This window comes from Pithys albifrons, chromosome 2 (assembly GCF_047495875.1).
Source record: "Pithys albifrons albifrons isolate INPA30051 chromosome 2, PitAlb_v1, whole genome shotgun sequence".
In the NCBI taxonomy this organism is placed as follows: domain Eukaryota; kingdom Metazoa; phylum Chordata; class Aves; order Passeriformes; family Thamnophilidae; genus Pithys; species Pithys albifrons.
The window spans coordinates 67,969,499-67,992,695 of NC_092459.1; the positions used below are offsets into that span (position 1 = coordinate 67,969,499).

The 23,197-nt window shown below is 40.2% G+C and overlaps 1 protein-coding gene across 6 annotated transcripts in view; it reads right to left on the reverse strand.

Moving 5' to 3' along the window:
• The window catches only part of UTRN (utrophin), a 386,042-nt gene that overhangs the window by 331,710 nt on the left and 31,135 nt on the right, over nucleotides 1-23,197 (reverse strand). For 3 of the 6 annotated variants that reach the window (XM_071549383.1, XM_071549385.1, XM_071549379.1), the window contains exon 1: nucleotides 8,122-8,228. The exons of the other annotated variants lie outside the window; for them this stretch is intronic. In XM_071549383.1, the coding sequence (XP_071405484.1) occupies nucleotides 8,122-8,215 (94 nt within the window). In that variant the 5' untranslated portion in view covers nucleotides 8,216-8,228. Of the gene's footprint in view, nucleotides 1-8,121; nucleotides 8,229-23,197 lie in introns of those variants that run through there. 6 annotated transcript variants of the gene reach the window in all.

The window sequence follows — 23,197 nt, forward strand, 5'->3', positions numbered from 1 at the left end:
TTATTCATAGTGTCACATCCAATTTTTAATTGAACAGGGAGCAATGGCTCTGGCAGGACCGCACGCTAAACTACTGAACTGATGAAAAACATTTATTTTTCTTAATTATTTCAGGCACTGATAATTTCTGTACACAGATATATTTTGTTCTGTTTGGATTTGGTAGGGTTGTTTTTTGTGGGGTGTTATTTTTAATGGCTATAGTAAATTTTTTAGGCTAAGTAAATAGTCTCACATCTTACAGATAGAGAGCACATTCACACTGTAAAAACAATAGCTAATTATTTACCTGAGATGAATCCGCTGTGTATAGTGTTCAAGGATAGTCAGTAGGACAAGGGTATTGGAACATACATGTGTTGTCACTGACACCCAACCACCCTCTATCACTCTGGAGGAGTGACAGCTACAAAGTACATGCAGCTTTGTGCACACCACAGAACAGACTGGAAATAGGGCACCGAACAAGGAACACCATGCCAGGACTTCAGCAAAAGGCACTAGAAGACATCCACTACTCCCACTTATGCTGGCTGTAAACCAGTCTTACTGCTTCTCCAGTCTCCTTCAGTTGATGCCACTAAAAGCAAGAGCAGTGTTTACACACAGAGCAGAACACTGCACTTGCTTGGCAGCTGATCAGGATCATTTCCAAGATGCTGCAAATATTTAATACAAGTCTGCTTGCCTCCAACACAGGTTTCATTTGTGTTGGTTTTAGAGTCACACATCATGAAGAAAGGTACAAGGAAATACTGTCAGCCCAACCCTGCTCCCACAAGCATTAGCATATTTGCTAACCAATAAAGAATTATTTTCAGATATATTTAAGTTTGTTTCAGACCAAGAGTCCATTTTTACCATCTGGAAATTTTTGGTCTGTAATAAGCTCATGCTCTTGCTGAAAGTCGACTGTATGTGTCTGCCAAGAAAAGCCGGCTTTTCTCACAAATAAAAACTCAATTCTAATTGAAGATATAATTTAAATAAGCAGGTTTTTTCATTCCCATTGGGTGAGGGTGGCAAGGATTAGGGAACTAAGGAGTGCAATTGAGTGTGGGAAAAGAAGAACATGTAGGGAGAAGGTGTTTTAGCTTTTGTCCTTGTTTCACATTATCTTATTCTGCTTTAATTGTCAATAAGCTAAACGAATTTCCCCTCAATCAAGTCTGCTTTGCCCACAGTTCAAACTGCCAAGTGATATCTCTGTCCCTATTTCATCACATGCGCTTTTCAGTCCTTTTTCTCCCCCTATCCAGTTGAGGGGAGAGTGAGGGAGTAGCAGGATGGGCATTTGGCAGGTACCCAAGTCATTTTATCAGAGGGGCTGAACAGCAAACCTGTCATTCAGAGGTAACAAAAACAATATTAGGTGCAACAAGGTGCACTTACTGCAACTTATACAGAAAAATGTTTCCCCTTAGCTCAGAGAAGGCTGTCTGATAAGATAGCAAACTAGTTTACCTGGCCATAAAATAATTCCAGCTTGACTCCTGAGGGCAAGTTTTTGAAATTATTTTTATTGCTGTAACAAAAATAATAAAACACCCACAAAAAAACCCCAAACAAACCAACAAACATATTAAAAAACCCACCAGAGAAACAAGATGCATGCACTATATACAATGAAGTCTATTACAGTATCACTTACTATCACTTTGTAAATTCTTTGATTCTAACAATAAGTTAAACAGCACTGTTTTCTGATATTATTAATCCATTGCAAAATGAAATATCTTGGAAGGACAACATCTTGCATTGTCAGCAATGCCTGGGTTTCTCTTTCAGTTGCAAAATCAACAAAATCACTTGGTTAAAATAAGCACTTTTTTCCCCTTAGTCATAAGTAGATAAAACATGAAAAAAAATGCACTTCCAATAGAAGACTGACACTGTGCATTGAAGGGGGAACAACAGACAGCTTAATTATTTTCAAGAATCTACCCCTTGACTATATTAGAGACACAAATGAAGTTACATCAGAATCAACTAAAACCACAAGAGGTATACTGTGATTGGTTTGACCCTGTCTAAGTAATAGCATTACAACTCTTTCTGCTAACAAGTTTTGTATAATCAGTTCTGTTCACAGGTCAAAAACCATAAGGATAAAAAACACTTGCTTCTGTTTAATCATGGAACACATACACTGCTTGCCTACTGCAGTGAAGTACATTATCAGTAAGTCATCATTTGATACTTGAGTTCACCAACTGTGTTACGTCCATTGTTATTAAACAGAAATGAGCTTGAGCATTGTGGGAGACTACCTGCATTCAAGACTACTAAGCAAAATGCTGAGGCATGTTCCCACAGGAAAGTTAACTGTGTAACCCACACTTGGAACTGTTTTCAAGCTACTGCAGTTACTGCTTCTAGATTAGATAAGGAACGCTTGCATGAGATTTTATGGCAACAGATATGGGAACGATGGTAAGACATCAGGTGACAGCATTTTACATCGTTCTTGTACACAATGCTAAGAATCCCAGGGTATTAACCTTCAATCTCAAATTGACATCAGCAAGCTAAAGCTTAAAACTTATTCACTGCAAGGAAAACTAAAACAAGAATTAGTAACAAATTGTTTGGTCAAAAATTATAATGCAAGACCTACATTATAGAAAATCAGAGAAAAAATGGATGCCATTTATTCATTTCCAAGTTTATATTTATTTCAGTAACTAAAAAGATCATATTCATTTGCCTTTGCATTTGAAATGGAGAAATAGCAACTCACTTTTTAGAAAGGGGTGTGCCTAACAAATTTGCCAAAAAAACCAAAAATCCGTATAAAGACTGTATGTAAGAGAGAAAGTACCTTTGGTGGGATGTCTTACTCTACTTTCAGAAATTAATGACTTTACTATTTCTTTGCTACCCTAAAAGCAGAATGGGAAATGTTGTCCTTATATATAAAAAGCATCCTGTTACACAAGCCAAGTAAATATTGATTTTACTAAAGATGAGTTAAGAGCAGAAGTTAAAACATTCTGTGCAGACCATTGAAATTATGAATTGCTTTAAAATACTTTCCATTACAAGGTATTAAACCAGCTAAGAACCTTTTGAAATAATCTGAAGCTTAAAATGATTGAGCCGTACAATTTTAGCAGGGGAAAACTACAGCTGAGAGAAAACGAAGCACTATTGAAAGACTGGACTTTAGCAGCTCAGGAAGCCAAGCAGAATGCTCTCTTTTCAACCCAAGGCAGGCGGTCCTGAGGCCTTGATGTTGGGGAACAGCTCAGGGGCAACCTCAAAAAAAGCACTGGGCTGGAACCAGTCACCAGCACAAGAGGGGATAGGCAGGGACAGGATCTGCCTGGTCATCACATCTCTTTAAGAAGTTAGCCTCATAGCTAGGAAATTCAGTGCACTCCTTCTAGCCAGTTTACTAGAACAGGGAGAAATAGGTGATTTTGACATGGTCGTGGCTCTATTACCTGCCCAGCTCTCTTCACATCCCACGTATATAACTGAATATTGCACCTGTATTAAGTTAGTATATATCAGGCTCTAATTTCAAGTTAATCAGACCCAGAACAGTTAAGCTTGAGCAGTATTTTATCTCAATTAAGAGGAGATATTTCATAACCACAGTACAAAATCCACACTGTAGTCAAATTCAGCAAGACAGATACAGCCATTCTGCTTCCATCTGCACAAGCAATACTAAATGCTCTTTTATCTGTCAAATATTACCAAGGATTGTCAGTGCACACTGTTTGTGCCAGGTTTGACTGGGGCAGACACAAGGGGAAAGCTATTGACTGCCCTCCTGCACAGCACAGAACTTGGACAGCATATTCCCTAATTTCTGCAGAGAACCCTTAAAACGTTTGCTGCTTTTCTGAACACTTAGATATTCATCTCAGTATGCAACAAGTGTCAGAGTAAAGGCACCTCCTTGCCCTAAAGCATAAGCCCGTTTTTTACCCGCTGGAAGGCTCAGCCAGGGAATTACTGCAATTCGCTTTCTCAGCCGCTCGCTTAGTGAAGATTAGGGCGCGCTCCACCCAGACGCCACACAAATGAGGTCACATAGCAGACCACACTGCTGCCAATTCCTGCCCTATTCATCAGGGACGAGGGCAGGAAGCATATGGAGCCCTCGACTTAAGGGTCATACCATTTCAGTGAAAACATAAAAGTGGACCAGCGGCAGATTATTCACCGTTTGATGGAACACGGTTTCTCCGTACGGCAGGAGTGAGTCACGGGCACCACTCCATCCAGCACAATGCAGAGGGGCACAGGCTGCATCCAGCAGCAAAACACTCCCCTGCAGTTTACAAAAGGGATGTGCTACAAGCCGATAGAAAATATTTTCCACTTTTTCAGTATGCATGTGCATTTAATAGTTTAATATACATAAGAGGAGGGGTTTTTTAAGTCTTTCAGTTCATGAAAATCAGTTCATGTGAAGTCCCAAAAGACAACTATATAATATGATGTAATTACTACATAACCTGTTTTTATCTACAGCTATGCTCTATTTCAGAACACATCCTTCATCACATGCTGCCCAAAAGGAAATATACCATTTTCAGGTGTTTAAAAGCCAGAGTTGTTTGACATCAAACAGATTTGGAGTCCAGCATGGCTCTACTAAGCAACTAACCCACCCAGAGCTTACAGTAATATGAACAATAACAAATAAAATTTTGACTGTTGTAACATCTAGCATGTTCTCATAAATAATTTCAAGCTGCTATCAGTGCATATATCTTGTGGGAACACAGATGAATTCCTTCTCACCTGAAAGGAAGCTTTTCATTTATAGGCTAGTGCTCCTGGGATTTCCAGAGGGAGACTACTGGAGCAAGAAAGAATACAGAAATGGCAAGACAAGCTAAATGCAGAGTTTTGAGTTGCTCTACAACTATGCACTTCCAAAATGCCTGTCGTGTCATTGCCATCACTGTCTATGCCTATGAAAAAATAACCCATTTCAATCACTGGGGTGGCAGCCACACAATTAGTTCACATAATAAAATGTAAATTGATCTCTTGCTTCTGTTGACAACTGTATGAATAAAATAACAAAACAGTATCTAGTTGCATAATGCTAAGATGCTAACATACATTATTCAAGTACAGCAGAATGCTTTACTGACTTCAGGAGTTGACATTTTAGGGAAACAGTGCTACAAAGCAACCCCTTTCAGAAGTTTTCACAGAACTGGCATGTTTTTCTGCCTTCATAATATAGGTTAAGTAGCCTCCCCTCAAATAACAGGGTGACATCCATGTGAGTAATGAGGTAACTGAGGTAAAAAATGATTTAAGAAAACAATCACATCAAACAGTGCTACAACAGTGGAGTATCTATATATATAAACACAAAGTAGTCCAATCACTTTCCTGGAACAGTTTCAGAAGTTTTCCTGGAAGAATATAAATTATCCCACATGACATGGAACAGCAATGAAGAAAGTCCATTTGTTTGAACAGGTGAAGAAATTAAAAGATACTTTCTTTTTATCTCTCCCAAATAAAGAACATGCTTTGGTTCCAGTTAGGCACCAGTAGCATAGCAGTGCCACCACCTCCCACAGCACCTCTCACCAACTTGAGAGCTTAAGAGGTTAAGAGATTAAACATTAAGAAAGGATATCCCATTAGATGAGCTAAATTATTTAGTATGTTTTAGGCCATAAACCAATCTCTGACTAAACACATTCATGTTGTTTAGGCTTCAAAGGACATTTTGGTTTCACCTAAACTAATTAATTTACATACAAATACTTTATCAGACATGAGCTTCAACCTCCCTTCCTCTGGTTCCCACCAATTGTCACAGCAAGCAGACAACCAAAAAAGCACAGGATGCACCTCTGCTGACAGTGCAACATTTACGAGCAGCAACAACTTAAACCTTCTCGCCAGAGAGGTGCACACAAGGTGCTTCCTAAACTTCTCAGAAGTCTCCTTGGATTTCTGTGAAAAGCAAAAGGACATGAACAATTAAACACACACACACCCCCTCCCATCTTCTCCACCCATTTTTCCCCATTTGAGTATTTCTAGTACTGTGTCATTAAAAATCCTGTCCTCTGAGAAAAATATTTTCCCTTCATAGCTCCTGATTTAATTATTACCTTCAATTTTTTCTATTTTCCCTTTCATGCCTCTCAACTTGTAGCTTTTTCAGATTTTTTTTCTCCTCTGTACATTTCCAGCACACTAAGAAGCATGCAAAGCCCCAAGTCACTCACAGCCTCCAAATACATAGTATTAAAAAAAATGAGCAGGTGACAGTAAATTGAAAACTGTGACTCTCCTGGAACGCAAATCTACAGTTCCTACACTTTATTAAGAGAGAGGAAGAGTATAATGCAAGGCATTTCCTGAAAAAATCCTGCTTCTTGATTAATAAAAATTACAATTGCAATATATCAGTCATGATATATGTGCTTTTAAAACCTGAGGAAACTCAGCTGAGAGTTAAATAAGCTTTGAAAAACACTAAACACTCCTCAATCATATAAAACACCTGAGCAAGCATGTAGCTGATACTCAGCCAGAAGATTTACACCTTAGCCTAGCCCCAGCTAGAGCAGGAGCCAGAGAAATCATCCATAAATACAATCATGAACAAATATTACATGTGTGTACACACTGGCACTTACATGTTAAAAAGAGCCGAGGGATTGAGACAGAAAACCTCAGACACCGATGCCCCTAACGAACACTTCAGAGGTTTTACAACTGCAGTGTTCATCAGTTGATTATAGCCAGTATGGCTGGCTATAACATCTGCCCCAAGTTTTGCTCTTCTAAAAATAGAACAATAAAAGTTAAAAATCCAAGAAATATTCCTGGAAAACCCAAACCAATACAGACAGAGCCAGAACAAACATCTTCCCTGAACAACAGCCCAGGATAAAATGCAAGCAGACTGATTTTCCCCTGCTTTTAACCTTCCAAGAGTGATCAACTGCAGCTGTCTCACATTAGCAGGTTGAATACGTGCAGATTTTAAGAACCCCAGATCTCTCCAATCTATAATTTCCTGAGCTCCCCAGAGTCAGTCAAAAGCAACTGCACTCATATTACTGAGTTTTCTTGACATTTTTGTCCGTTTTAAGAGAGTTTGGACTGAGCCACAAAGGAAAAGCTTCTGCTCTCAACTCAACTGGCTTATATCCAAATCCAACTCATTGTTCTAGAAGTAAACATACATGAGATCAGAGTCCCAACCCAACATTTTATTCTAAAGTTAGCCATGACACTGATACATAATAGGAGGATTTTTGTTTCTCTTTCTAAAAACCAATATTCAGATTTCAGCTTTGTACCAAAAAACATACATCAAAAGTCAAGTTAAAGAGATCAAATTCATTATTATCAGCAGGTGCCGCATCCATGAAGTACTGACACCAATTCACAAAATAAGAAGCCCCCAACTGTCAACTACTGTATCTAAACAGTATATTCACAGGTACTAGGAATCCTGAAATTGTCTTGTCCTTACCAATCTATGTTACTTAGCCCTGGTCACAAAACAGCAGAGATAGCAGGAAGAAAAGGAAAGAGTAATATTTCCAATTTCTTCTCTTCCAAAGCCCCCTTCACAAAACATATTCCTTCCAAATTACAGAAAATACTGTTCTCTTGAGATACCATCAATATGGGGAGAAAAACCTATGAGGGGTAAATATAAGCATATACATTCGAAAGTCCCAAAAGACACAGTAAACAGAACTGTAAAGAATCAAAACAACTAAATATTAAAATCACTGAAACCTAACACATAGTTTAAGGAAATTGGAGGCATTAAGACTTTCAATCAGACAGAACAGCAATAGAATTTATGCCATGTTAGGTTTCAGATATAGGTGAAAGGGAAGCCCACAACACAAGCATTACCAACAGGATCTTGTGGCTGCAGGTGTGACACAGCCAGAGCTCACACACAGTACTTAAAATGAACCAGTGCCACAGAATACAGTCTTTGCCTGTTGTTTCCTGCCATGCCTTCCATAGCCTGTAGAGTTAACTAACTTTAACAAAGTTAAGAAAAGCAGCTTGCATCAGGTGTAGAAGATAAAACCAGACCCCTGTTGCTGGATCCCTCCAAGTAGCACAGCCTTCAGAACACAGGTAAGCACTCACCCAGTGGAGGGTAACGGGTCTGTCTATCGGTATCCTGAGACACAGCAATCTTGTACTTTTTCCACATAACTTTTTTGGCTGTGTGAACATTCATGATCAAGCTCAGTCTTTGAATAACAGGAAAGTGAAGATGCAGAGGAAGTACACGCTAGTACCCATGCAAGAACTGCATGCTGGGATTCAAGGGGGAGGGAAGCACTGGTTCTCCAGAGAGGGTTTGACACGTTCAGCCACACAGTGACTGACAAAACCAGTCAGGAAACAAACCTTTGTGGAAAGGCTGCACGTAAACAAGTAATGGACTTCAAGGTAATTGAGACTGCTTTTCTCTTTAAAAAACAGATGACATGCTGCTTTGTTACTCCGTATGAAAACAGGAAGACACTAGTTTTCTGAGAAGTGGCAAGTTAAATTCACTGGAAAGCAGGTGGCAATTTTCCTTTTCTGTTCAAACCAACCCGTCTGGTCAAATACCATGCTCATTTTAGAAATCCTAAATATTTTTATCATTTACTTTGTAACAAGTTTTCAGTATGTTCATAATGCCTTTTCCACATACTCGACAGAATGAGATACCAGAACAACTCTTGTAACAACCTTTCAAAGCAGCACAGATTTTAAACACAAGATTTCAGCATAGGAAAGATGTCCTACAAAGAAACCTCCAAGTCAAAAATTACAAACCCTGATTTAGGCATGCCCTTTAGACTGTGCAGTAATTCCAAGTACAACAGAGCACAGAAAAGTAAAGCAGGAGGTTAGTCCTGCAAGGCTACGATAGCATCAGAGTTATTTTACAAGTGGGCCTTTAAACTGTGCTTCCCACCAGTACAGAAAGAAAATTCAATTTATCTTCAAAATCCTCTTGCCAACTTTATAATCAGATTAAGAGGACTACAAATTCTGTAGTTATAAGAGACACGCAACTCTAGATTGCACCCTTTAGGATATTGAACTGTACAGAATTCCACTAGTCACAAAGTAATGCAAGAAGAGATTAACTATTACACATAACTACAAGCCTATGGCTGGAGAGGAGAATTCTAAACAGCTGAATTGGTTTCAAAAGCAGAAAGACAGACACTGTTTGATTTGCTTGTCTTATTGCATTATGCTATCAGATAAGTGCTCTAAATACTGCTCTCATCCCTCCATTAATATTCAGTTAGGAGAGTTTACTATGTCACACACCAGACACTATTTAGAGGAGGGGAAGAGGGAAAAATAAAGATCAGATTTTTTTTCTTATATTTTTATAAGCCAGGAATTGGTCCTACTTAGTTGTGTGGGTTGGAGATTTTTTTCCCAGTTTTAAGAATTCCTCAAAGTTGAAGGCTGAAAGACTTCACACAAAAGGAGTTTTGTTTCCATGAATAAAGGCAACCATACATTCAGGGAGCTAAATCAGACATTTGTATCCAAACATTTCTGTGAACCATGCAAACAAAAGCAACATGGAGAGGGAATAAAAGCTTTAAATCTAGGATTTTTATTTTAGAAACTCACAAGGATGTATTTTGCCATAGTAAATACAAATATAAACCTTACTGTGCTAAGCACTTCACAAGCAAAAAACAAAAAGGTGCTGCCAACTCCACTAAGAAAACAATGAGATTAGCAGACAGCCATGAATGCCCAAAGTCTTACCAACACCACCAGGACTTCCTTTTTTCAGGTCTTGACGAGACTGGTCTGAATTCCCTAAGAATGCTCTCCTGTTGATCCAATACCTCATCTCACCTTGGTCCTTGCCACTCCAAAATAAGGCCCATCCACACTTGCCAAGATTAAAGAGTAAGCACCAGTTTCAGAAGTAAGCTACTTTGTTACAGTATTTCCCACATTAAAAAAACCAAACAAACAAACAAACACCGTTTGATGCCAGCAAGAGCAGTTAGAGAAACACCAATCTCAGACTCCACCAGTCCCTTGAACTTCAAGGTGAAGCTATTAGAGGGACTGAAAGAAATCACTGATAGACCAGAGCTTCTAGAGAACCTCGGTTCTCAAGCTCTGCCTTGCCATCAGCAGCTACAGCAGTACATTAGAGAAACTGCTTTAATCTAACAGCAAGTTTTACCTCAAAAATCCAACATTTCAATAAGAATACACACTGAGAATATTTATCAAGAGGGTGTTGTTGTTTGTTTTTTAAACATAGTGCATCTCTTCAGTAAATGGAAATAGAATTATTAACATTAAATAGTTTCAGATCAGAACCCATCTGCAAAGATTTTAGTTAGGATGTCAGGAATATTTTCAAAGCTGAATTTTAAAAAGTGAAGCTATAGCCTCTGCCAAAACCTGAAGTATTGGGTGGGAAATCCATGGGTTAATCACAAAAGCTGATGAGTAAAAAAGAAATATAAATTTCTGGGCAAAGTAATCTTTGAACAAGGTAAAAGAAGATTTTTTTTAAAACAAACTCAAGAGTTCAACACACTAGCATACTGTCTGCCCACAACCCACTTCATTCATTAGGAGAAGATGGTCTTTTTCCTACTACTACTACTGAATTCAATTGGCCATTTATTTAGCAGCTCTGTGACTGGAGTATGTGCTCTCTTCTACTCTCTCTGGTGTTGACAGCAGTAATCAAATTTTGTACATACCACTGGCCCTATTATAGTTCAACAGCAGCTGGCTGGCTGCCTCGTCTTCTTATCATGTATGATAAAAAAGACCAGCCAAACAGACCAGCTGAAACTATGGTGGGAAGACAGAAGTAGAGTGAAGCCTAACTAGATGTCCAGTAACTAGAAATCACATCATCTTATGTTTGCCCATGTATAACAAAGCATGAAGAACAAGGCTATGCTCAACACATGACAAGTCTGCTTTAACAGTTTTCAGTAAGGCTGGAGCTTAGGTGGCACTTCAGTCCTTGTTAAAGAGAAGGTTTGAATGCCACACTTCACACGTGAAACACTACCCCAGCTATAGCTCAGTCCACACAGCAGGAAATGGGAAAGCAAAAAAGCAGAGAGGTAGGGGTGGAAAGATTTAACAAACAAACAAATAAATAAAAATACTCAAGATCACTTCTCTATCACAGCCCCAGCATGCACAAAGTCAGCACTGGGCTCAGTGTAAAACCAAAGTTCACAGAAGCAAACAACAATGGGAGCAGAGGGCAACATCCTTTAATTATAAAAATCCTCTGTATGCAAGACAATCTTGAGTAAGATTGGTTCCCATTTCTTTGCCTTCTGGGAGCCTTCCAAGAGCCTTGAATGCCTTGACTCTGAGAAGAGGAAACTGGCTTCTTTTTCAGAGCCTGTCTCCTTTCAGCTTCGTTCCAAGTAGGTCCTGGTTAACCCTGCTCTGAACTTCTACTCTTCCAGATAAGTCCACAGAGAAAGGCTGGGTTTTGTGGCAGAGAAAAAAACAAAACTACAGGACTTCTTATGGGAGCAGAACAAAGAGGTACAGAGTTCCTTTCTTTACCTTCCTTCTCACATCACACACAAGCAAAGAGCCTCCTCCGTCCTAGATGAGGACCACACTCTAACAGGGTTCCTGTGCTAGCTGTTTAGTCCTACCCTTTATAACACTGCCACAATGAGCATCCAGTTAAGCATTTCTCATGCTGTGGGACATTAGCATCCCGTAATTTTGTTGAGGTTGTTTTATTTCACCACAACAACATGACAGAACTTTATTTTTGCTGGCTTGACAAACATGTTTTGAATCAGTAGACCACACAATACTTGTTTGAGCAAGATAACAAGAGCTTTGAGGCAATGCTGAGGAGGAGGAGGAGGGTGAAAAGGTAACAGGAACTTGAACAGAAAGTAATGTTTCAAGTGCCTACTGCATTTTTATGTAACCTGGTTATTAGTTTAATCTCTGCTTCCAGGAAGCTCACAGCACCAGAAACTTCAGATGGGTAACAGTTTTTAGCAATTCTATTGAAACCTCCTTTCACACAGCAGGTTCATGTCAATATAAAGCTTTTTCCTGAAAAGGGAATTATCAACACAGTAAATGCCCTTGCCAATGTGGAAGAGGAGCAGAGTTTTGAGCATGGCAGCTATTGAAGCACTGCAGTACAAATAAAACAGATCTTCTCAGTGCTCATAAAGGCAGCACTTGAGCCATGCTGCACTTGACACATGTGAAACAGTGTGTCTGTGGCTGGCAGAAATAACCAAGTCATCTTGAAAAAGAAATAATAGTAGCAACTATAGATAAATTGTGACACCTTTCAAGAATCACCATAATTTTAGTCACTCTGTTTCAAAGTTTATTTTACAGCTTCCCTTTCCTCTTGTATAGATATAAGGGAATGTCTTGAATGTAAATACTGAGAAAACCTGTAGAAAACAGTAGTCTTCCAAAAGCATTGCTTACATTATACTCATACCCATGAAACCCAACCACAAAGCAACCAGCACCTACTTTTCACAAAACATCCTGGACCACCTGTTTCCAGCAGCCCAGAGAGACAGCAGGTTCATAGGAGAAGTAGGAGCCTCCTATATCTTGCTTCCCACTTAAAATGCTGAGCACACCTTCCAAAGCAAGCTTTCTTGCCCATTCATGGGCAAGTTTATAACAAATCCCAATCAATCCATGCCAGATGCACAACTCAACACTTGAGTGCTTGTATTCTGGGGTATAACACGTATGAGCCCAAGCTCAGGAGAGTGACCATGACTTTGAGCTGCTCCAGCTCCTCCAACCAGCAATTCTGGTGGTTTACAGTTCTCCAAACCACTTGCCCTGCTGCAGTGGAAGAGACTAGGAAGCCTGGGTTCAACTTGGCAGCCAAGAGCTGATGATAACCAACTCCACCCAGGACAGAGCACTGCCTTCAACACTCTTCAGTGTCAGAAACTGCTTCAGAAAACGAGACTGCCTCTAAGAAGCATCTTATTCTTTTGCCCTTCATGTACCAGAACACAATCTAGAGCTTTGGAAGCAATGGTTTAGGCAAGCATATAAATAAAACAATTTACTTGTACTCTCTTCCTGTCACTCCTTTTGTAAATGTCTGTTCCTCCAAGAACAAACACCGCAAAACTTCCTTCTAAATCACACAGGGACTTTTTCCTTAGAAAGTATATTCTGATAGACTCTTTTTAAACTCTGCCAGCTTTCCCCATGCAGACTGCACAGGGCTATGCACTGGCATTTGCCTCAAGCTGAGCAGAGGGGAAGAACACATGAGGAAGCCTGGAGAGCAGCTCTGGAGAAAGCACATGCCCCTCCCCACTTGCCAAAGCCTTCAGACCTTCACTGAAGACACCTCTACCAGCTAGGGCTGCAACCACAACCCTCATTCTAAAGCTAAAACCTCCATCTCCTACCACAAGGGGAAGAAGGGGAGATAATCACAGTTAAATAAATTAGAGGTGTATTTCAAAAGTGGCAGAGCCCAAGCAATGACACATTCATGGTTATCATGGTGCCACCAACAACTGCAGCTCCAAACAACTAGAAGTTTGCTTTTCTTTTTTGTTAATGCCCTGTAACAATGCACGGGTGATCAAACAGCACCCTCCAAGACATTAACTCTTCAGCTGTACCATTTAAAGTACACTGTTTATTTGTGTACTGACACTGAGCTGTCCCAAGTATACACATTACCAGTTGTCTTAAAGGTAGCATTCAATTTCTTCCACCCAGACAGTCTACTTCCCTTCCCGTTTGCAACAATGTATTTTATTCATCCTTTTCCACAACAAAAAGCCACAGAGGACAAAGAGGAACAGCATTGGGCAGAGCTGCTCTGCCTTTTCCCTGAACTCTTACCGAAGTTCCTTGGATTGCACAGTTACCACGCTGGAGACTGGCAGTTTTGCTCACCTGAAAAAGAGGGATCTGCAGAAAGCCTACATTATTAGGAGCCTCAAGTCACCCCATTCCTTCCCTGAACATGCAGAGCACTGGAGAGAGCTCCCTAAACTAAACAGGCTATCTTCTAGTCCAGAAAGCTAAAAAATCAGTGAGAATCAGAGGAACCCTAAAATTAAGAAGAATAAAACTAAGTCTGTTCCCTATGGTTATATAGCTGATCACAAGCAGCTCAGGAACAGCCTTCCTAAAAGCAGTTTCTTGTCCATTAGCACATTTTGACAAATACATACAAGAAGTTTTACTTGTTTGTGTTGACTGGAGTCAAGCCTATTAAGAACCCCATCAATCCAAAACACATCTACTCAGCTCTGTACAAGGAGGCTGCACTGGGTATTCAGGATGCAGCACAGCGACACCATGCACAGCTCGGGTGCACACACCCAACCCATGGTCCTGGAGCTGCCCCACAGCCCCTGGGGACCACACACTTCCCAGCTTTAGAGCAGGCACTGTACCATTCCTTTTGTGTGATGCCAGAGCAGTAACTCAGAATTTTTTAAACTACAGAAACACATCATAAAGTCACCTACACTGCTGCCACTGTATGAGCCTTTACTTTCATAAAAGGCCCCTTTATCAAAAAAAAAAAAAAAAAAAAAAAAAAAAAAACAGATAAAACCCAAACAAAAAACCCCAACAAAAACAAAACCATAAAACCTACTCCAGTTCAACCCTCTTAAGAGCCTCTGCCTAACTGCAGACTTACTACATCTCTTGTGAATTTGTCCCAATAGTTAAATTGGCACTCACAGCTAAAAGCTTACACAGCATTCACAACCTTTAGCCACTGATCTCCTTTTAACAGCTACAAATTGCAAACCTTTCAGTGAATAACGTTACCAAGACTGCAATAAGGCCAGAGAATAAATTTCCGTAGACTGTTCAACATTCAGATACTTTGGTAGATATAATACTCTACAAAATATTTTTTAAAAATTCATTACACCACAGTTGTGTATTGTTAAAATTAATGGCCTTCTTTCTCCTCTCCCTCACTGTCCTGGTTCAGCAACTGAGACCACTGTATGGGTGTGACCAAAGCTGTACATTCTAAACCCTCTACGCCATTTCCCATGAACTGTTAACAATGGACCATTTGCAGCAGCTGTCCAGGGCACAACCAACCTCTCAGTATGTAAGATGGGTGTTAAAGAAGCCTGTGAGATAAGAGCTGTGATAACTACCCTCAAAGAAGTCGTTAGCACCTTCGCGCCCAGCCTGAGGGGGCGCATCTGCTAACGGGCCATCAACAATTCAGAAAATACCCCATGACTCATAGTTAGATCACCCATTGTAGAACTCCCCACCCTGAACCTGAACATCTACAGTCTTGGGGTTTTTGAGACTTCTGGTACCACTCATCAGATCCAGAGGAGGACCACCATTCTTGGCCAGACTGCAACTGTTTTTCACTTCCTTTTGCTTTGGACTCGGGGGAACCATATGGGGCTCAGCACAGGGGCTAGCCCCAGGGTGCTGGGTCATACTTCTGGGGTTTGTGGGTTAAAACCAATTTCTCTTTGTGCCATTGCATTTATTGTAGTATTGTTATTAAATTGTAACTCTGATTTATAATCTCTTTTGTGTTGGGTTCATTTCTCCTACTGGTTTTACCTTTAAACCAGCACACTCACCAATTAGCACAGCAAGAAAAAGAATGAGGTAAGACCATGTCCTTTGTTAATATTTGTTAAATATTGAGCCTACTGAAACCTGCAAAATAACTGATTAATAAACTACTCCAAGGCTGAGGTCAGTTTGCAGAGGACCATCACACAGTAGCTATGGCAACACAGAACCACCACACTGCACCCCTAACTAGCAATAGGAAACGTAAGAACAAAGAGCAAAGCGCTAAACAGCATCAGCCTGCTTTCTTATGGCCACAGAAGCAGAATTAAAATGCTCAGAGAGAGGGCTCTTCAGTTTAGCACAGCATTCCTGTGTATCAAGGGACTGGGGAAGGAGAAGAGTGTGGAAGAGAGAAAAAGCACTTGGCACAATTGAACTGTTACCTAAAGATAGAAAAGCCCCACATGACTAAATACCAAAAAGCCCCAAGTCTCTCTAAAAGTAATGATACACAGAGATCCAATGGTACACAGAGATCCAACAGCAGTGAAAAAGGTTAGGTGCAAATCCTTTTGCAAATAAAATGCACCATCTGAAGCCACCTGTCCAGGTTCCCAAACAGAGACTGGGGAGCAGTGCAGCTCACACATCAGCTGAAGAGGGTAAGTAACAGCTGGGTTAATAGGCACCTTGCTCAGCTCCACTCCAGCTAAGGAAAGCTCACAAAAACTACTGTCAGTGTAGATATAGTGGAAAGAAGACGAAGCAGTGGTAAGCAACTGAGGGGCACTAACTGATTCAATTTTGCAAGCCAACAAAATGTTGCATGTTTACACCCTCACTTGTTTCTTTCCAATACTTTTTCAACAAGTTTTCTGTGTGTATACTTTGCAGGCTTCTGCCAGGTCAAATGGAAAACACTGGGCTCAGTTATTTAAGCTCAAGTGTGTGGAGGAGTAATTACCAAAGCTCCACTGGACAGAAGGATTGCATTCTTTTATTCTTCAAATGCCACCACCCACTAAGATATGATAATAAAACTCTCAGAAACCTTGCAAGCAAATCCAGCAAATACTGTGCAAAAGTTAGCCTGCAATCACATAGCACCCATCTGAAACTCCATCTTGTACCTCTCCAAGTACGGTGGTACAATGACCAACTGCACTACTTCTGCCTCGACCAGTATGGCTTCTGTCACCAATGTAACCAAGTGTTAAGGTGGATTTAAAGCTTAAATTATGTGAAGGTTGAGATATAGAGCATAGGTACAGCATGTTCCAAAAAATCTTTCTGTGTAAGACTAACTGGCAAATCACACATTCCCAAGCCAGAAAAATGAAGCCTCAAAACACAACTCCTGCTTCACAATTACTGTGATGCAACATATGCAGCACAGCATTCCCACATGAATATTTAATGTCAACATTATGTTTACAAACTAATTTTAAAGTAATTTGAGGATTAAAAACAGATGCACACACTATACCAATAACATTACTGATCACCTTATTGAAGCATCACACCTTAAACTTGCAGTACGAACAGGCCTACAGTCTCATCCATGGTCTGAATAGTAGTTTTTCACCTATTCATTCCAGAGCCTCATTTTCTACTATTCATTATAAAGGTATCTGACATTTACTGCAACTACTTTACAACAGGCTTGATAAAATTTCACATTACTTTTACAAAAACACTTTAAAGCTGAAGCCTTTAATAATTTGCTTTTTTCCCTTTCAAAGTGTCTTATCCCTCCCCCGTTGAAATAAACAATCACTGCTTTCATGTATTTAAAAACTATGTTGTTAAAAGTTCAAACAAAGGAAGGTGGTGTTGGGAGATGTCCCTCAGAGAATTTTTCTCACCCTACCAACACAAAGATTTGGGTGTTGGAGTGCCAGGACTGAGGACAAAAGATGGCTGATGACTTTCAGATTCCAACTTAATGGTGAGGTGGAGGTGAGAAACAGAACCCCAGCATCTGTGGGTGGGAGAGGTTTTTTGCCTGTGTGCTGGCCTGACTTTCGGTTCTGGGCAGCTGCAGAAAAGGAGCCATTGCTTGCTAAGCTGGTGAGAGCTCTTTTCTGGCTCTGCTCCTTGCCTTCCCCCTTCCATCTCTGGGCACCCTGAGCTAGAGGGGGAGAGGGGGGGAGTTTTGTTTGGGGGGATTTTTTTTTTTGGGGGGGGGGTTCTTTTTTGTTTGGTGCTGGGGGAGTAGTTTGCTCTGATCTATTTATAGTCATATCTATATCTACAGTTATATATATATATATATATAGTAGTTAAGAACAGTTATCCTTCTTATATCCATTTTCTAATTAAAGTTCTTTTTTCTTAAATTTAATAAGGAGTGATGTGTATTATTCCCACAGTTACACTGCCATATAAACTTTTCTATTATTTATTCACAGTTTCCTCACTCTAACTAGACTAGCTTAAGACAGTTTAATCAATAAAACATTATAAAACTTCACTGCTGCTTTGCTTTTGTTTTGGGGGCTTTTTCCACTTTGTAGCATAACCATAGAATTAATTTTGTTTGTTTCTCCTAATCTGCTTGTAGATGCTTTTGTTTGATTGATTTTAAAATCACTCCCTATAACAAAGTTTGCAAAAAAAAATCACTTTCTAATCACAAAAGTACTTCGGGTCAGCCACAGAAAAAAGACAAGCCCCTTCATAAACATGTTACAGAAAAGGTGATTGCCATGATAAAAACCTTTACAGTTTGGATTGTGAGATAAGTAAGGCTGTTTCTGAGAAAGGTGATGAGATTCAGAAACAGAACTTCATGTGATTAAAATATTCGTAATGCTACTTAAAAGCATAACCTACTACTACCAACCTTTGGGAAAACTTGCATTACTAAGTAAATGCAAAACTCTGGGTCACTGAAAATAGCTCTAACATAGTGCAGCCAAATAACCTAAGAGTAGAGAAGCTACATTATGCAGTAGTTTTCAAAAATCTACCTCTTCATCCAAATAATTGCCCCCAGACTTCACCTTCCTTGCCTTATTCTACCCCTGAGCCATACAGCTGTTCATCATTTTTTGACCCTCTGTCAAGAGGGTCAAAATCAATGAGGCAGGCCAGTTAATTGCATTCCAGTACAATCCCAGTGAAGTGAGCACAAATCCCTACCAAAACTGTAAATAAATCATGAATGTCCCCTGCTTTGTCTCTTGCATGCAAGATCAGGCAGCTGGGATGGAGAAGCAGCAGAGAAGACATATCTGGGGTCCAGATCAGGTGCAACTAAACTTCTCCCACTGACACAACAAAAAGGAGGAACAAGTAAACACAAGCAAGGAGAATTGTCACAAGAAATCTAAATTGGGCTAGATGTCCCCATAAATCCATTTCAGCTACTAGCTAGACCATGACTCATAGCTACCTCTAACACCAGGTTTCTGGCTAAGGCAAGCTCAGCCAGAGAGGTTTGCCACCTCCATCTGACACACAAGCCTGGAAAAGCAATTGGGGCCTGCACCAGCCTCAGTGTCTCCCCCAAGAACAGGGAGGAATTGCTACAACACATTTCAAAGTTGGTATTTCAGTTAATTGGTAGAGAAGTAGAACAGTACAAGGATACTTGTCCAAAGGTAGGCAACAGTTGTGACTACTGTGAGAACAGCTGGAGCTCCTCTCAGCCACTATTATGACCACCCCTTTCAGTCCCCCATGCACTGCACAGCCCATTCTGGCCAAAAGCACCAGAAGCACTCCTAATGATACAGTTGGTTTGACATTTGTTCCACTTCTTCAGAAAACCAGTCTCACCAACAGCCTCTTTCCAAACTAAAACCAGGAAGTCTGCTGGGAAGCCATGCTACAGCAACAGAGATAAGAGGAACAAATTCCTCATGTCTCATTTCTGAGCCACAGCATCTGACCAAAATGAATTCTACAGCCCACCTGTCCCTCAAAACTCAAGAATGGATTGCAGACACAGTGAGCAGATTACAGAGCTTTTTTTTTTTTTTTGTAAGTTTTTTCCCCTCCCCTAAATCCCATCTTCTGTAGCAGAACAGAACAACCAAGAGATTTGTTATGGTTTGGGAGCATACAAGGCATGGTCAGGTTCTGTGGCTGCTGAGAGCATGAAGATTCAAATAGCAGCAGTAGCAATCCCAAAACAATGCAGGACTCAGGAGGTAGAAATTGAGAAGGTGAATGATTCCAGTCCAGCCCACCACTTACAGAAATGATACAGGGCTCCAGTAGACATCAGAAGTTTCACAGCTTCAGACAGGATTACTGATGAAGGCAAAACTATCCAACTGCATAATTAAGCTTCATGGCTAATACCACTATGAAATGATAACTTCCTTATATTTATTTGCTTCAACTTACTCTACCCTAGAAGTTCCCATTTGAGCATGCTGGCAATAGTTTGTAATTACTGCCAGCTGTAACAGACTGTCTTCATTATCTGTAAAAAAATTAAACAGAAAGTAGACTCCACTCCAAAGAGTGCTGTATCAGCCTAGAAAAAGAAATAGAAACAACACATCACAAAAATGTTAGAAAGGCTTGGTAAATATTGCAAGTACAAAACAGCATTCTCACCCACAACAACTTCTCAGAAACACAGTAGAAAGTGTTCCAGCACAGTCAACATGAACAGAAGTTCTCCAAAATTATTTTGAAATAAGTCATGTGTCTTTTAGTAAACCCAGGTTCAAAAACATGCATTCCCATGATCCCTTAAATCAAATAATCTTCTAGACAGCATCATTGTAGCACCCAAGTATTTTCCAACTAAGCGCTGCAGAAAGTTTAGCCCTCTATAATCAGTCTCTCCTCCCTTTCTGGCACTGTAACAGTGCAAAAAGCTGCAAATGACAGATGAATGGGAAGGGATAGATCATCACACATATACATCCCTTGTGTCTGTATAAAAAATCTATTATGTAAGTGAAAGCTAGGTGGACTAGCACAACTGTATGTCTCATGTCTGCATTAAAAGGTTATTGCCAGACCTTTGACTATGATTTATGAACAATGCATGCAGAAAATGAAAGAAAAAATCATCAAGCAATTATCTCCTCTAAAAAACAGGGCACATGGTGGTGAAATCACAATATAGTATAAATAAATCACAGGGAAACCATATACATGATGCCTAAAGGCTGAGTTAAACTTTTATTTCAAAATAAAAATTTATTCACAGGAGTAAGCCCAGTGCAGTCAACCAGCACAGAACCACAACAGATTCCCCACTGGGTGGGGACCTCTTGCTGAGAGTGAAACTAAAATTTTCCAACAAATTCATGAAACTACCACTATTCCTCCTCATTCAGTGGCGCTATGAAAACACAACTTTCACACTCATATGCGCAAGTATGAAAGTACTGTGCTGGTTTAAAGGTAAACCTGCTGGAGAAATGAACCCAGCTCAGGAGAGATTTTAAGTTAGAGTTACAATTTAATAAAAATATTACAATACATTTTAAGTTAGAGTTACAATTTAATAAAAATATTACAATACATTTTAAGTTACAGTTTAATAAAAATATTACAATGGCACAAAGAGAAGTTGGTTTTAACCCACAAAACCCAGAAGTACAACCCAGCACCCTGGGGCATAAACGTGTTTGTTAGCCCCTGTGCTGAGCTCCACATGGTTCCCCCTGAGTCCAAAATAAAAGGAAAGGAAAAACCTGTTGGTACAGATGACAGTCACAGTCTGGTTGAGAGTGGTGGTTGCAGTCCTGTCGAGGTTCTAATCCTCCTCTGGATCCAACGAATGGTTCCCGAGGTCTTCAAATCCCAAGATCACATACACTCAGGTTCAGGTGGGAATGCCAGCACCTCCCCCAGGACTGGGAGTTCCACAGTGGCTGATTTAACTCTGAGTCATAGGGTATTTTGGAATCAGTGATGGCCCATTAGCAGATATGACACCTCAGGCTCAATGTGGAGGTGCTAACGACTTTCTGGAGGGCAGTTATCACAGCTCTTATCTCACAGGCTTCTTTAACATCCAGTTCACACCCTGAGGGGTCAGATGTGCCCTGGGCAGCTGCTGCAAATGGTCCATTGTTAACAGTTCATGAGAAATGAATAGAGGATTTAGAATATACAGCTTTGGTCACACCCACACAGTGATAAACTGGTCCCGGCTGCTGAACTAGGACAAGTACGCAGACAAGGAAGGTGACAAAACATACAGAAAGACAGGAAAATATAGCTACAAAGTTCCAAATTCAGACCCTGAGCAGCAGGAGAGTCTTAGCATATTTTGAGCCAAGTGAAAAAAACAATTACCAGCTTTTCTCCAGCAGCGTCAGAAGGAAGTGGTGAATCTACCCGCACCTCCAGAGTCCAAATGCCAATATCCAGACACAGCATATAGAGGAGACACTGGCAGATGTCAGAATATGAAGATACGCATGAGAAGCCTCAGCAGTTAACCTTACCAAACATGCCGAGTAGCTGAACTCAACATTCACAGTTACAAGAAGTGCTTGAAATTGCTTTTCATTTGAGATAGCAGAGCTGACCAGGAAAGGGAGGTGGGTTGGGGACAGAGGGGGAGCAGGAAAGAAGCAGCAGTAAATATCATCCCAGAGAGGCTAGATATCTTAAGTCCCTCAGTTGTTTGCCTGAAATGCACTTTGTCTGCATCTACTACATTAGGTCTCTAACCACATGAAGCTAGGATTCAGCAGCAAGAATGTCCTCAGTCTGCCACTTCTGTTCCTAATCTCTCTTCCCCCTTACAAACCTTTCACTGGATGGCTCAGAAGATTTACCATTAGCTCTGTTATGCCATTGCTTTTTAAAAATAAGTGAATTTGTGAGAATACATATCATCTACATGGCATTCTTGTGTTCTGGAGAAAGTTATTTCAGTCACAACCTAGAGAACTTCTATCCAAAAAAAAAAATCAAAAGACTTCAGAGCAATATACACCAATTCTTATGCCAAATTGCAGATAGTTTTTAAAAAAATTACAAATCATCATGTTTCTAGTTCTTAACATTCAAGGTTTTTTTAACAGTCACTTTCTATATGCCCAATACCCAGGAGCCTCCCATCCAGTCTGGATGTGACAAGGAAGTAAACCCATCCCCAAAGAGTGGCCCAGTTGTGTCAATGATGCACTCCAAATCATGCATACACGTGCTTGTTGCTGTCTGCCTCAAAGTCACCCTTGCTAGCTGGGGACAACTCAGTGGGCTTTCAAGTGACTCAGCATAGATTGCAAGAATTCCCACCCCAGGACATGATGGAACTACAGACATGTGCTTTAGTAAGAACTGAGGATTTATGATGCTCCCAAGCAACCAAATGGAAACACCTCATTTAAGGCAGACTTCTAAAAATCTCAGATCCACACACCACTCTGTAGTTATTCTCAACTTTCAAGAGCTGCATAATTTCTCAGGAATATCACTATTTCCAAGCAGACACCCCAAGAGGGGAGAATAGATACAGGTCTATGTATACATACATGTGCACATCCACATATACCTCCTCCTCTCTTAAGTATTTACAACAAAGATGACAAAAAATTGACTCTATTGCATCACTTAAAAACCACTGCCTTACCTCGTGGCTGTACTTTTGTACATAGGAAGAAACATCCAAGTCAGAGGTGCATAATTACATTTCTGTTTACTTTAGCATTCA